General features: G+C 37.9%; 1 protein-coding gene across 1 annotated transcript in view; it reads left to right on the top strand.

Moving 5' to 3' along the window:
* FAM186A (family with sequence similarity 186 member A) overlaps nt 1-15810 on the top strand; it is a gene marked incomplete at its 5' end in the record, with an annotated part of 108496 nt that extends 92686 nt beyond the window's left edge. Inside the window, 4 exons of the mRNA XM_041735606.1 lie at nt 2863-3055; nt 6158-6312; nt 7526-7705; nt 15789-15810. Coding sequence (XP_041591540.1) covers nt 2863-3055; nt 6158-6312; nt 7526-7705; nt 15789-15810 — 550 coding nt within the window. The remainder of the gene's footprint in view (nt 1-2862; nt 3056-6157; nt 6313-7525; nt 7706-15788) is intronic.
* Between the last annotated feature and the right edge of the window lie 1117 nt (nt 15811-16927).

The raw sequence follows: 16927 nt of genomic DNA, 5'->3' as shown, positions 1-16927 counted from the left end.
CCACCGGGGCTTCCCATCAATTTGAAATTTAAATAGAATTTCAATAAGAAAGAATTATGGAGAAAGTCTAAAAGACTGTGTGAATAGACAGAAAAGTAGTAGGAAAGATTTGATGTGAAAACCAAGGCTTGTTGGAGATATAATGCACAGCATAGTGATTACAGTCAACAACATGGTATTATAAATTTCAAAAGTGCTCAGAAATTAGATCTTAATTATTCTCATCACAGAAAAGAAATTATAATTATGTGACATGATAGACGTGCTACCTAAGGCTATGGAGGCAATCATATTGCAATATATAAATGTATCAAATCAACACACTGTATACCTTAAATTTATACAATGTTGTATCATTCTATCTCTTATATATATAACCATCAAGGGCACCTGGGTGGCTCAGCAGTTGAGCATCTGCCTTCAGTTCAGGTCGTGATCCTGGAGTCCTGGGATTGAGTCCCACATTGGGCTCCCTGCAGGGAGCCTGCTTCTCCCTCTGCCTGTGTCTCTGCCTCTCTTTGTGCTGCTCATGAGTAAATAAATAAATAAATAATATATATATATATGTATATATATAAAAGTATCATATATACATGATTAAATAAATGTTATCTACTTGCTTCATTGAGAACAATGTTATTTGTGGGAATGGATGTGATAAACATGTAATTCATGCAGAGAAATGATCTAAAACACATGTAACAAAGATGGTTATAAGAGCAAAATAAATCACCTACAGGATGTGAAAAAAAACAAGGCTATTGGAAAATTAATTAAATTAACTCAGATTTAATACATTTAAGTATTAAATAATCCATATATATGGTAGGTTCTAAGTTACTAATTATACAAGAGACCTAAGAGTTATTCTATGTATTTATATGTGTGTGTACATAAAATACATATATTCAGAAAAATATCTGCAATGAATTACCATTGCCGACCCCTCTCCCCAAAATCCAAACTCCTTAATATGTTTTTTATGGTCTTTCAGAAGCCAGCCATTCCAATCTCATCCCTCACTATTTCCTTTCACATATCTATGGTCTAAAAGTCTCAGACTACTCACCTCCCAAAATATAACTTATTTTCCAGTTTATAGTATTCCCTCAACCGTGGAATTACTTTTCCTCTTTTCCTGAAGTTTAGTGACAGTAAGATTTACCTGAGTAAGTAGTTTGATACGTATTTTGTTTAAAATACTTACCCTGTGATGCCTGGGTGGCTCAGCGGTTGGGCACCTGCCTTCAGCTCAGGTCATGATCCCAGGATCTGGGATCGAGTCCCACATCGGTCTCCCTACAAGGAGCCTGTTTCTCTCTCTGCCTATGTCTCTGCCTCTCTCTCAGTCTGTGTCTCTCATGAATAAATAAATCTTTTTAAATAAATAAATAAATACATACATACATACATACATACTTATCCTGAAGCCTACAAGATTTTGATTCAAAAGGTCTAGGAGGCTGTGGACTGTGGGCCGCTGGGGTCGGTGAAGGATCTCAAGATGGCTGGGCGAAAACTTGCTCTAAAAACCATTGACAGGGTAGCTTTTGGGGAGATCATACTCCAAAACCAGAAGGCCATTGCCAACTCCCTGAAATCCTGGAATGAGATGCTTACCTCCGGGTTGGCTACTCTTCCTGAGAAACCACCTGCTATCGATTGGGCTTACTACAAGGCCAATGTGGCAAAGGCTGGCTTGGTAGATGACTTTGAGAAGTTTAATGCCCCAAAGTTTCCTGTGTCAGAGGATAAATACACTGTCCAGGTGGATGCTGAGGAAAAAGAAGATGTGAAAAGCTGTGCTGAGTTTTTGTCCCTCTCAAAGGCCAGGATTGAAGAATATGAAAAAGAGCCGGAGAAGATGAAGAACATAATTTTGTTTGATCAGATGACCATTGAGGACCTGAATGAAGTCTTCCCAGAAACCAAATTAGACAAGAAGTATCCCTATTGGCCTCACAAGCCAATCGAAAATTTATAAACTTGAGTTGAGGAGAAAGCCCTGGCCCTCATATTATAAACGTTGGACATTAAAAATAATGATATGGGAAAAAAAAAGGGTCTAGGAAAGTACCCTGGAATCTGCATTTTTAATAAGCACCACCATCATTCCGTCATCCCTGCCCAGATGATTCAATCCAGGTGATTAGGGTCCATATTTTGAGAAATATTGATATTATGGAGAGAGAGAAGATTTGGGTTTGCTTCCCAAATCTGATACTTATTAATTATGTAACTTCAGAAAATTACTTAACTTTGCTCAGATGCCCTTTTCTTTTCTGTAGAACAGAGATGGCAAAACACTATCCGTTCAGAAGGCTCAAACATAGTGATATCCGTTAGAGTAGAGAAAATATATTTTTATGACTGTTTCTCAAGATCCTATGCAACATCTTCCTATGAGGCTGTTTTATTCCTCTTGTTAGTATGAATTATGTTCTCCTTTTTGCTCCAACAGCATGTTTATATTTCTATTTAGCATTTATTTCATTCTCTTTGGCACAGGCAATTGATTAGTCTCCTATTCTGGCTTGTAAGTGCTTTGAAGGCAAGGACAATGTCTTTTTCACAATTGTATTAAGTATCTTTTATATGTCTTATACATAGTAATACTAAAATTTTAATATAGTAAAATAATGATATAACACTAAAAAACTCTAAAGTTAATGAAAACTTGATTGTCACAGATTTTTGAAAATTATCACATAAGGAACCAAATTAAGGTCTCATCAAGCAAGCCTCCTACCCTTATCACATCCCTCTCTACTTACTAAGGATGAGAACTAAAAGTAACTAGGCCCAGGTTTGCTGAATTAGGGTCAGTTGTTATATTAACCTCATTCTTATTTTTTTTTCAAGAAACAACATAATAAGACGATTACAAGCTGTCCAAAACACTGGGAAAGGTTATGAGACCCAGAATCTCTACATAATGCTGAGCAGAATTGATGACTACCAGAAAAAGGTGATGCAGGTCTGGACTGACAAGCAGAAATCTTTAGAGCAGAAACGGAATCAGTGCCTGAGGAACATGATGTCCTTATTTAGCCAGGTAACTTGTTTTCCCTCTGACCAGCGTATTGTGTGAAAAACGAAAGTGGTAAACTTGGAAAATAACATTTACCTAGAGATAATATGTATATTAGTCTCCTAGGGTTGCTGTAATAAATTACCACAAACCCGATGGCTTAAGACAACACAACTACATTCTCTTGCAGTTCTGGAAGCCAGTTAATGAAATTAAGGGATTGGCAGGGTTGGTTCCTTTTGGAATCTCTGAAGGAGAAATTTTTCTATGCCTCTCTCCTGGACTCTGGTAGCTGCTGACAGGCCTTGACATTCCTTGGCTGATAGCTGCATAACTCTAATCTTTGCCTCTGTCCACCCCCTGGCCTTCTTCCCAGCATGTCTTAGGTCTTCTCTTCTGTCTCTTATAAAGCCATGTGTCATTGGATGTAAGATCCACCTGGCTAATCCAGGATGCTCTCATCTTGAGATCCTTTTTTTAAAAAACGTTTAAAAAAATATTTTATTTATGTATTCAAGTGAGACACACACAGAGAAAGAGGCAGAGACATAGGCAGAGGGAGAAGCAGGCTCCCCGCAAGGAACCCAATGAGGTACTCCAACCCAGATCCTGGAATCATGCTCTGAGCTGGAGGCAGATGCTCAATCACTGAGCCACTCAGGCGTCCTGATCTTGAGATCCTTAATTACATCTGTAAAGACACTTTTTCCAAATAAGGTCACACTCTTATCTTTTGAGGAGTCACCATTCAAGCCAGTACACCATGACCTCTGTGAAAACTCTTAAATTGACAACAGGGATCCTGGCTGGACTCTCTAGCTGGGAAAAGATTAGAAGAGAGAAGACTTCCAGAAATGCTCAACTCTTTCCTAGTCAACCCACATCTACCAGCCTCTAGACATGAAACCTCTTAAACCTCTTAAAGTCTTATTCATTCATTCATTCATTCATTCATTCATTCATGGTTATTTCTCTCCTCTAAACTATCAGAAAGTGGGGTGCCCAGCTGGCTCAGTCAGTGGAAGATACAACTCTTGATTTCGGGGTTATGGGTTTGAGTCCCACATTGGATGTCAAGATTACTAGAGATAAAATCTTTTAAAAAACTATCTGAAAGCAAAATTTAATAGCATGAGTTTATAACAATAGAGATAAGAGTTTATTTAACTTGCTTACATAGCACCAGGCACAGAAGATCCTATTAAACTCTGACATCCACTCATTATGTCCTAGAGCTCATCTGAGATAACCATTTGTATGCTTTGGGGAGTGATAGTGACCTTCCAAAAAGTTGTAAACTGAGATTACAGTTCTTTTCTCTGAGATTATATATTCCCATTACATGCTCCAGCATGGAGTTCTGGAACATTCTTGGCATGCTAGGAATATTTTATATCTATATATCCTTTTCTTTCACTAAATTAATTTATAAAATTACTTGATGTTTTAGAAGATATAAAGAGATTTCTCATCATAGCCTGATCCAAATAAGACATATTCTGAATTTTCCAGAACAGTTATATTTTAAATATTAAAGCTCTTTAACAGAAAAAAAAAAAAGAGGATATTTTTGAGGTTTTGGTTTGGAAAATATGGCCAATGTAGGTGGAATAAAATGAGCTGAGTTGGCAGTGTCATGAACTATCTAATAGGAATCACAATATTGAGGACATTTCAGAGGATGAATAAGGGTGTGGGGTCAGGGGATCCACAGTCTAGATGATGAAGTGGTTATCAAGGTATAAGAAGGGAGAGGAAAAAGCAAAAGGGAGAAGAGGGTAGAAATTAATAAATACCTTACATTGGTCAAGAGGTTGGTTCTCCTACCAGATTGTGTGGGTTCAAATCAGTTTCAACATATGAGACCTTGGGCAAGATCTAAATTTTCTGAGCTTCAGATGTCCATATGTAAGACAAGGATAACAACAGTACTCACCTTGTGAGATTGTTGTAAATGCCAAATGAATTAATACATAAAAAGCATGTTATATTAAGCATATATTCAGTAAGTTTTACCTGTATCATTAGACTTGCATAGTGCTTCACAATTCATGAGGTACTTCCATACAATCTTATATAGCACTCACGAGCACCTTGTGTTATTATCCTTGTTTTAGAAATGAGGAGAAAAGGGCAGATAAAATTAGCAACTAACCCAAAGTCACACAGCTAGGAAATGAAAGGACTAGGACTACAGCTTATGTAAGATCAAGGAGTTTTTTTGTTTTTTGTATTTTTTAAGATTTATTTATTTGGGAGAGACAGCAAGTGAGCACGTGGGAGAGGGGCAGAGGGACAGGGAGTCTTAGACTCCATGCTGAGTGCAGGGCCCCAGGCAAGAGTCAATCCCAGGGCCCTGAGATCATGACCTGAGCCAAAACCTATGCCACTCTTGCTGTGAAATTGAAGTGCATGTAGAAAAAACCTTTTACTATATGAAACTTTACAACACTTGTGAAAACAATTCAATTTGGTTTATGCACAGTGTAATATTTCTCCAGGTATCATCCAAAATTCCCCACAGACAAGGCTTTCGTCCTCATTAGGTGTTGGCCTCAGCCTAATCATCTGGGACTGTTCTATTAAATTGCTGCCAGGATTTTACATCCAGTTACCTCCACTTTCTAGAACATATTCTCTACTAATATTACTGAAACCAGTTTCTACTTCATACAGATGTTTTTTGCAACAGCAATTAAAGTTTATCTTCCACAAGTCAAGTCCTCTTAAGAAAATGATTGCAGTTATCCATTTTGTGTATTACTATTTTAACATTATTGCTTCCTGTACTTGTACTTCCTTTATTTGATTTTGTTCCTCACCATGGTGTCTTGCCTCCCAACCCCCCCTCAATAAAGCAATACACTGTTAAAAAAAAAAAAAAAAAAAATACTTAACCAACCGCGCCACCATGGCACCCGGGGACCAAGCTTTTTATATAACATAGCTGAAATGGTGTGTTGGAGGTGGAGGTGTGATTGGAGGAGAGGAGAAAGAGGATGGAGGAAATGGATTTGCAAGTCCATAGGAAAGGAAAACTCAGTTTAGTTAGGGCTAACTTGGATCTTCCTAGAGACTCTGATCCTTATATCCCCATGGTTTCCTTTTCTGATTATTTCTTTTTAGCTTCAAACGATGTATAAATTGAATCTTAGACAACCAATCCCTTTGATCATCGACAAAAAGCAGGTACCTGCCTCTACCGAATTTGTTCAACAGCCATTCCTAGAGCTGCTAATAGAAGACAGGAAGTCTGACACATTCAAGAAATTTCGGTATGTGCTAGAAAAAGACTGACATTGAACCTTCTTTGGATGCTATGCGGGACCTAATGCTCTTTTTTTTTACCTGCCCAAGAGCTTCCCCTTCCCCACAATTATGATATGTTACAGTGGAGAGTCTAAGGCAGTATTAATTTTCTTAGCTATTTTAACAAGAGGCTTATTTACATATATTCTTACTTAAATACTTAACATCTAATTTTCAGTCCCTTTTAAAAAAAATGATGCTGGTCTGCTCCTTATCTGCTCTTTTCCAGGAATGATGTAAGTCCAGTTTTCCCTTTAGTGGCTCTCCTTTGTAACAATCCCTAGACAGGGGCTCTCTTGTTCCTACAGGTGACATGACAAGTATGGTCCTGGAGGGAGACAGGTTGATGATATCCCTTCTTTATTATGTGTCTTGGGTGCCTCATTTCACATGCATGGGCTTACTCCAAAGATTCAGCTAGGTGTTATTTTTTTCATGTCATTAATTATGAATGCTAAAGACTTTAAATAAATGGTTGAATGAGGCAGAACTTTTTGAATAAAGTATTAGAATTCTTTCCCCATACTTTCAAACTTATATCTAAGTGAATCATAACTAATGTCAATAGTTTTTTCCAGATGAAAGATTAAGTTCATTAATCACATGAGGATTTACATTTATAGATTTGTGGAATAATTGTTAATATGCGATGTTCTATTTGAATTTGAATTGTTTTACTTTTGCCCACTTATTAGTTCAATTTCAAAAAAATAAATTTAAAACAAAGCTGGTCTTGTAAAAAAAAAAAATGAAGCTGATTTTTCCTTACTATGAAACAAATTATTTTGACAGAATTAAGGAACTTAAAAACATTAGTTTTTTCCTTTTCTTAAAAAAGAAGGTAGAAGCTTTGGGAAGGAAGGGGGAAGGAACATTGCTGGGAAAAAACCAGTCTGGATATGGTTTATATACTCCACAAAATTAAGAAGATAGTTTTAAAATAGATTACTAGGTAAAGTCATGGAAATGCAGTTTTCAGGGAAGAAAAAGCTATTTCAGCAAATTCTCTATTTTAATCCATCTCACAGTGAAAGTGGGCATAGCTAATGTTCTTCAGTGCCAGAGAGGGCATTATAGGACAAGATGGTGGTGAAGAGAAAAGGAGAAAATAAAAACCATACATTTTGATTAGATATGGAGTTCAGGAGAGTTTGGCAGTTTCAATTAGTGTCTCTGATTCTCTAGACAAGATCAAATGGGAGCTATCTGGAATGCTGATCTGTCCACTTCAAGCTACCCAATAACAGAGAAGACATCAATACATTCGCTCTGGGCCCAGCTGGGTGGGTACCCAGATATTCCTATGCTACTCCAATTAGATGTTCAATCTACCTTCAGAAAATCTCTTGCATCCATTAAATCACGGTAAGTTAAGAAATGGGAGCACTTTGGAAATTGGGCCTTTGGTCATATACCTTCTGTTTCCCTAACTTGACCTCATCTTATAGCACTAGCGAGTTACCAAAAGCAGGTGCCTGGTGTGAGGTTAGACATTACCTTTACCAGAATGCCCTATAAATAGAAGTATACAGTATGTAACCTTTTGAATCTGGCTTTTTCACTTAGCATAACTCCTGTGAGATTCATCCATATATTATATTTATTTCTAATTCATTCCTTTTTGTTTACTGACTAGTATTATTCCATTGTATGGCTGTACCACAGTTTTTTTGTTTTGTTTTGTTTTGTTTTTGTTTTTTTTTTTGTACCAGTTTTTTTATCCATTCACTAGGTGAAAGACATTTGAGTTATTTCCAGGCTTGGGCAATTACAAATGAAACTGCATTGGGGCACCTGGGTGGCTCAGTGGTTGAGCGTCTGCCTTTAGCTCAGGCCGTGATTCTGAGGTCCTAGGATCCAGTCCTGCATCAGGGTCCTCATGGGGAGCTTGCTTCTCTCTCTGCCTATGTCTCTGCCTCTCTCTCTGTGTCTCTCATGAATTAATAAATAAAACCTTAAAAAAAAAATAAAACTGCTATAAAAATTCACAAACAGGCTTTGGGGTGAATGTAAGTTTTCACTTTTCTTAGATAAACACCCAGGGGTGGAATTGATGGGTTAGGTGTTATGTTTAACTTTTATAAGAAATTGCCAAGCTATTTTCCAAAATGAAATTTCATCTTTACATTTATTCAGCAGGACTAGTTCTTGCCCTGCCTCTGGTAACTTCTCAGTAAGATGTTTATATGGCTAGCAAAATGTCCAAAACCAGGTATAAGTATAACTTTGCTTTTGTTTTAAAGTTGAGGCTTCTCCTCTCTTCTAGCTAAGACTATTACAACTTATAGTCAGAGAAGGGGGATATGAACAGCTTTTTTTTCCTGGCCTACTGTCTCTGTTCTTATTTTTCTAGCTTGCTAACTTTAGGGATTAGAGCTCCAGAGAAAAGAGAGGGGAAATGATAAGTTCTTATTGACTATTACTGTTGTGTTTTCTAACATCAGCACTTCTTGGATATGGCAGATTTCTAAAGCTGATTCTTTCATGAGGTACTTTCATCAGTTCCTTGGAGATCGCCATCACTGGAGATCTCTTATCTGCAGATCTCTTGATCTTGTCAAATATATTTCTGTTCTGGGGCTCTTGGGTGGCTCAGTCGGTTAACCATCCAATCCTTAATTTCAGTTCAGGTCATGATCTCAGAGTTGTGAGATTGAGCCCTGAGTTAGACTCTGTGCTAAGCAAAGCTGTGCTCTATCTCTGTCTCTCTAAAATAAAATAAAATAAAATAATAATAAAATAAATAAATTAATTAAATACACACACACACACACACACACACTTCAAGATACCTCTGGTTGCTGACATTCGTGATACCCCTAGCTTCTCTCTGCTGAGATGTGTTTGCATATTTATGCAGTTCTCTTGGACAGAATCCAAGACAATCCTACGCCATTTTTCTCAAGTAGATGTGTCTATGTGGCCCATATCTAGTCTACAGGAAACAGTGGAGCTTACTTTGTCTAGGTAAACTCTGAGGTCGAAAGCTTATCCCAATGCAGCAGCAGCCTCTTCTTTGCTTCTGCTATTTGTGCAGCTAGCCAATCAATCAATGCCTTAGCCTTTTTTCAAGGACTGAATCAGCCCCCATTCTATGGGCCTCCAAAGTGCAGGGTAAGTTCTTGGAGTGGAGAAATGGTAGGAGTGCTCTCAAAGTCCTCTTCTCCCTGACCATTTCATACTCTGAGAGTGAGTTAAAAGATTAAGAGTCAATTACTTTGTAAATCCTAGTTTAGCACTCCTCTTTGAAATCTGGTATCTATTGTTAGTATTTCCAGATTTAGCAAATAAAAATATGTCACCCAGGTAAATCTGAATTACAGATACACAAAAATGATTTAGGGGCACCTAGGTGGCTCAGTTGGTTGTGTCTAACTTTAATTCAGGTCATGATCTCAGGGTCCTGGAATCAAGCCCTGCATCAGGGTCCCGACTGGGCAAGAAATCTGCTTGTCCCTCTGCCCTTCCCCCCACTCATGCATGCATGCACACACTCTCTCCCTCTCTCTCTCTCAAATAAATATATATATTTTAAAAACACAAATGAGGGATCCCTGGGTGGCGCAGCGGTTTGGCGCCTGCCTTTGGCCCAGGGCGCGATCCTGGAGACCCGGGATCGAGTCCCATGTCGGGCTCCCGGTGCATGGAGCCTGCTTCTCCCTCTGCCTGTGTCTCTGCCTCTCTCTCTCTCTGTGTGTGACTATCATAAATAAAAACTTAAAAAAAACAAAAAAACACAAATGATTTAGTATAAGTACGGTCCATGCAATTTTATATTTACATTTAAAAAATTATTTGTTGTTTATCTAACATTCAAATTTAACCTGGCATCCTGTATTTAATCTGGCAATCTTTCCATTGTGCTTTGTCAAAATTTCTGTTTTGACATGCTACTACATATAAAATATGTATTAGAGGAGTTTCTATCTTGTATAGTTAGATGCCTGAAAACTTGCAGAGTAGGAGAGGGTGAAAACTGAAACAAATTAAGTTTTGATAGGGAATAGGAGAACTGAAGCCTTGGATTTTTGCTGTTTTTTCACTAAAAATAGAAACAGAAAATATACAGTTTTAAGACTTTTTTTTTTTTTTTTTTTTTTTTTATGATAGGCACACAGTGAGAGAGAGAGGCAGAGACACAGGCAGAGGGAGAAGCAGGCTCCATGCACCGGGAGCCCGATGTGGGATTTGATCCCGGATCTCCAGGATCGCGCCCTGGGCCAAAGGCAGGCGCCAAACCGCTGCGCCACCCAGGGATCCCAGTTTTAAGACATTTTAAATTAGTAATAATGGACACTATATGATCAATTACTATTTGCCATCCACTTTTTTTTTTTTCTCACTAGAATCTCTTCAAGGTCTTCCTCCCTCAAAAAGGAGAGATTTGTTTTTTGTATTTGTTTTATTCTGTGGAAATTAAAGTACAAACAAAGAAACTTTCTTTCCCTCTGGGTTTAGTTATTTCTACCATCCTTTAGATCTCAGTTTAAACAATCATTCTTTCTGAGCCATCTTCTCTAACTCTTCCCATGTGTTTCCATAGTATCTTGTAACTAACAGTATCCTAGCATTTACCATTCTATATTGTGATTTGCTTCATTACTTAACTCCCCTGATTTTAGACAACATGTTTTGGAGAGATTAGCTGCCTGTTGTGTAGCACTGCCTCTACTGCTCTGCCTGTTTTCCTTTCAAAAATATTCACTACTTACTATGTACCAGATACTATAACTAGGCACAGAGATACAAGATGTAGGAAGTGTTCCAGAGATCACAGATGCCAGGCAGAAGGGAAAAAGTATGTGTAAAGATCTAGACCAATAGCATATTGTTTTGTTTGCTTTATCTCCTAAAACAAAAACAAAACTAAAATAAACAATACCTCCCCCTACTGCTCAATTCCTTTTCTTACTATTTCCAACAGAGGTGACTACAACTAAAATTTCTCTTCTTGCCTGGATGTGACGCTTGGAGCTACTGCAATCTTTGGCAATCCTGAGGTGATAACCACAGGATGATAAGACGATATACCAGGAATACAGAGAAGGAAAATAAAACCCTGTCCTTGATGACATCTAGTTGCTAGAACAACCCTGAGTATACTTGCCTCTGGGCTTTTGTTAGGTGAGCAATAAATGGCCTTAGTTGCAGCCTTTCTTAGTCAGGGATTCTGTTACTTATAGTCATGTGAGCTTGAAAAGAATGTATAACCTGCTATTGTTAGATAAAGTAGTCTAGAGATGTCAATTATATTCAGTTGATTGATGGTGCTGCTGAGTTCAACTACATCCTTAATAATTTTCTGCCTGCTGTATCTGTCCACTTCTTTTTTTTTTTTAAGATTTATTTATTTATTCATGAGAGACACACAGAGAGAGAGGCAGACACACAGTCAGAGGGGAGAAGCAGGCTCCATGCAGGGAGCCCGACGCGGGACTCAATCTGGGGTCCCCAGGATCACAACCTGGGTCAAAGGCAGCACTAAACGGCTGAGCCACCTGGGCTGCCCCTGTCCATTTCTGATAGACTATTAAAGTCTCCAGCTACAACAGAGGATTCACCTGTTTCTCCATGCAGTTCTATCAGTTCTTGCATTCTTATAGTTCGATGCTCTGTTGTTAGACAAAACATTAAAGATTACTATGTCATCTTAGAGTATGATCCCTTTATCTTTATTAAATACCCCTCTTTACCCCTGATAACTTGCCTGTTCTGGTCTACTCTGTCTGAAAGTAATATAACCGCTCCTTTCTTTTGATTAGTGTTATCATGGTATTTTTTTCCTATCCATTTATTTGTGTCTTTATGTATTTTTAGGATTTTATTTATTTATTTGAGAGAGAACATGTGAGTGAAGGGAGGGATAGAGAGAAAATCTTTAAGCGGACTCCCTGCTGAGGGTGGAGGCTGCTTTGGGGCTTGATCCCATGACCCATGAGACCATGGGTCAACCAACTGAGCCATCCAAGTGCCTTTCTTTATTTTAAAGTCAATTTCTTGTAGACAACATATATTTGGGTCCTGTTTTTGGATCCACTCTGATAATCACCATCTTTTAATTGGTGTATTTAGATCATTAACATTTAAGGTGATTATTGATATATTTGGATTAATATCTACCATATTTGTTACTGTTTTCTATTTATTGCCCTTGTTCTTTTATCTTTCACACTTTTCCTGAACTTTGTAGTTTTAAGATTTATGATTCCACTTTCTCTTTTCTTCATTTATACTTTTTCTTTACTTTTTAAATGAATCCATGTCTACTTTCAAATGACTCTATTGCTTCACAGGTAGTGCAAGTACCTCATAATAACAAAATATTCCTAATTCTTCCCCCATTCCATCCCTTGTGTATCATTTCTTTATCCATTTAACCTGTATGCAAGCATGCATACATCATTGAATACATTATTGCTATTATTTTTAATAAACTATTGTTAGACCAGTTATTTTTTTTTTAAGATTTTATTTATTTATTCATGATAGACATAGAGAGAGAGAAGCAGAGACACAGGCAGAGGGAGAAGCAGGCTCCATGCACTGGGAGCCTGATGTGGGATTCGATCCCAGGTCTCCAGGATCGCGCCCTGGGCCAAAGGCAGGCGCCAAACCACTGCGCCACCCAGGGATCCCTAGACCAGTTATTAATAAGAAAAATAAAACTATTTATTCCTTCCAGTGCTCTTCCTATATTTATGTAGAGCCACATTTCTGATTTATATCATGTCCTTTCTCTCTGAAGAACATCTTTTAACACTTCTTGCAAGGCAGATCTACTAGCTACAAATTCCCTCAATTTTTATTTGTCTGAGAAAGTCTGTATTTCTCCTTCACTTCAAATTTTTTTCAGGGTACAGAATTCTGAGTTGGTAGTTTTTCCCTCAACACTTTAAATATTATACTCTTCTCCCTTATTTATATGGCTTCTAAGGAGAAGTTGGATGTAATTCCTATCTTTGCTCCTTTATTGGTAAGGTGTTTTTTCTTCTGATTTCTTTCAAGACTTTTTTACCTTGAATATGATATGCTTAAGTGTGGTTTTTGGGGCATTTATCCCACTTGGTGTTATCTGGGTGTCCTAGTTCTGTAGTTTGGTGCCAGACATTAATTTGAAGAAATTTTCCATCATTATTACTTCAAATACGTTCCTTTCTTCTTCTGGTATTCCCATTACACACATGTTATGCTTTTTTTTTTGTTGTTGTTGTTGTTTTTGTTTTGTTTTTCATGTTATGCTTTTTGCAGTTATCCTGCCATTCTTGGATATTCCATTTTCTTCAGTCTTTTTTTTTTTTTCTTTGCTTTTTAGTTTTGGAAGTTTCTATTGCATATCCTCATGCTCAGAAATTCTTTTCTCAGCCATATCCAATCTACAAGGAGGCCATCAAAGGCATTCATCATTAGTTAGTGTTTTTAATCTCTAGTATTTATTTTTGTTTGGGTCTTAGAATATCCATCTCTCTGCTTACATTATCTATCTGTTGCTGTATGTTGTCCACTTTTCTTTTTAGGATTTTATTTATTTATTCATGAAAGACACAGAGAGAAAGGCAGACACAGGCAGAGGAAGAAGCAGGTTCCTCGCAGGGAGCTTGACACAGGACTTGACCCTGGACCTCAGGATCATGCACTGAGCCAAAGGCAGACGCTCAACTGCTGAGTCACCCAGGCATCCCAGTCCATTTTTCCATGAAAGTCCTTAGCCTATTAATCACAGTCATTTTAAAATTCTCATTATGGTAATTCCAGCATTCCTACCACATCTGACTCTGGTTCTGATGCTTGTTCAATCTCTTCAAAGTGTATTTTTTGCCTTTTAGTATGCTTGTAATTTTTGTTAAAATCCAGACATGATGTACCAGGTGAAAGGAACTCTGGCAAATAAGCTTTTAACAGTGTGGTATAAGGTATAGGAGAAGGGGAAACATTGTATCGTCCTATAATTAGGTCTTGATCTTTTGAAAAAAATATGCCTCTGGTCCGTGAACTTCACCAGTACTTTTCAGTATCTCCCACTCCCACCTCTGGTGGCACAGGATACTAGAGGGAGCCGTGATTGGTATTTCTCTTCTCTCACACAGAAGAGTAGACTTGACTAGACTTGGGTATTTTCCTTCTTTGAAATAAGTTAGGCTCTAATGAAACACCCATTTTACTTTGGTAAAATAGTTTCTCTTGAGGGCAAAACTTGGTAAGAAGAATAGGATGCTCTGGTATTTTTCAGAATGGTTACTTTCCCCTTTCTTCTGAGAGAAACATGAGGGAATTTTTCTCCAATCTTCACTGTGAGGACCTGGTAGTTTCTAGAGATCCCTTTGACTGGGTCTCCTAGAGTTTTTAACTCTCAGACTTGTCCATACTGAGCCTCCCACAATTCATCAGCTAAAGTGTAAGTTTTCTACCAGTCTGGTTCCTGCAGAAGTGTCTGCTCATGAGTTTCTGCTCAAGTTGTGATTCTCTGTATTCCCTGTCTGTCTCTCCAATTTGGGGGCAATGGTATGCTCTATGATCTCATGTCTTTGAAGGATCTAAGAATTGTTAGTTTTCCATTTGTTCAACTTCTTACATGTTGTTAGGATGGAGCAGCAACTTCCTGCATATATCTTTCCAGAGATCTCTGTGTCTTTTTGGTTGCAAAAAATGGGCTCCTACTGAACATGTTCTTTATTTTTTTTAAAGATTTTATTCATTTATTTGACAGAGAGAGAGCATAGGCAGAGAGAACAACAGAGGGAGAGGAAGAAGCTGACTCCCTGCTGAGCAGGGAGCCCAATATAGAGCTTGATCCCAGGACTCTGGGATCATGACCTGAGCCGAAGGCAGACGCCTAACCAACTGAACCAGCCAGGCACCCTTGAACATGTTTTTTAATGCACTTCAGTGTTTCACTTGACAGCACATTTAAAAAAAAATTTATGGTAATACAGACTTACATCATCATTTTATTACTATTGCATGATGTTCATTGTATAATTCTATCAAAATTTCTTAAACTGCCCTATTGATAGAAGTTTGGATATTTTTCAACATTACAAACAATGCTGCAGCAAATATCCTTGCATAAGCATCTATACTTAATGATGATTTCTCCATGAAAATTCCATTAAAATAATAGTATTTTTTCCCCATTTGCAAAAGAAAAGCATGTTCATCATAGAAAATTTGAAAAATACAGAGAAGTCCAGGCCCAGAAATAACCACTGTCAATATTTAGGTCATGTTCTAACTTTAGATATAAGAAGACAGTCTAATAAATAATAAGCTATTGCCAAGACTTGCTCTTCCTAGGAGACATTCTGCCTTATTAAGGTGACTTTTATAGATTACATATCAAATTTACTAGTTGAACTTTGTGAGTCCTAGAGGCATCTTATTTTCCCTATATTCCTACAAATGTATTTAAGAGCAATTTGTAATAAGATTAATTTTCTTGTCTTGTTTCCAGGTTTACGAAGATTCCCAAGTGACTGTAAAATTAAACACAAGTATATTGAAAGCAAATTGCAGTGTTGCAGTAAAATTCCTATCTTGCTCTTTCATGTATATGCATTGCTCTGCCTATTCTTTTTTTTATTTGAGAGAGAGATAGAGAGAGACAGCGCAAGCGCACACATTACACATAAGTTGGAGGAGGGGCAGAGGGACAGGGAGAGAGATAAGTAGACTTCCTGCTGAGCAGGGAGCACAACCAGGGCTCTATCCCAGGACCTGGAGATCATGACCCCAGCCAAAGTCAGAAGCCAGACACTTAATCAACTGAGTCACCCAGGCACCCCTATTGTTTTGCCTATTCTGTGCTTGTACATTCTGCCTATATATAGTTCTTTAGATTAAACTTCTTCATTTCCAGACTGTTAATATGACCACTCAAGAAAGAATATCCTTTGCTCTAGATTACTAGAAACACACAAAGCTTCAACAAACACTATGGTAGGCTGTCATAAAAGGGACATAATATGGCCTCTGACATTATGGCAAAGTGGCACAGTCTACCTCCCAGAACCTAAATCCAAAGATGCCTCAGAAATAAGAAATGAATGGACACACAAAAAAGAAAAGAAAACCAGAAGAAACCCCAGGAGGGTCAGAAGGTGATTATGATTTGGTAAAGAAGGGAAATAGCAGCTCTTTACAGAGGAAAGACAGGTTTTAAACATGGGGAGTGAATTTGCAGAGGAATTTTGAGTTGGGCTCTTTTCTAACCCCCACAGTCCCCAGACTTTGATCACTGCTTTCCCTATCAGTCCTACCACAATACTGGAAAGCAAATTCATAGGGGAACACTACAGGGATGTAGGGTAAAAATTTTAGAAAGGACAGTAAATGCTAGCTTAACCAACAAGCATCAAAGGGTTTCCTCCTACCTTCCTCAACCCAAAGACCTTTTCATTCAGAGAACTAGATAATACATTCTTAGAAAAGAACAAAGCCTAGGATAAGATACAGAGAGGTTTGCTAAATGGCAGTCTTCTGATGAGAATGACACACAGGAGGATATTCAAAGTCAGAACCCTGCTCACCAGTGGTGACACAAACTAAGGCTTAGGTTTTGATTCCTCCCACCCCTTTCTTCGTCCATTATCT

This window comes from Vulpes lagopus, chromosome 21 (assembly GCF_018345385.1).
Source record: "Vulpes lagopus strain Blue_001 chromosome 21, ASM1834538v1, whole genome shotgun sequence".
NCBI lineage: Eukaryota > Metazoa > Chordata > Mammalia > Carnivora > Canidae > Vulpes > Vulpes lagopus.
The sequence above is the reverse complement of the archived record's forward strand: the minus strand, read 5'-3'. Positions and strand labels throughout refer to the sequence as shown.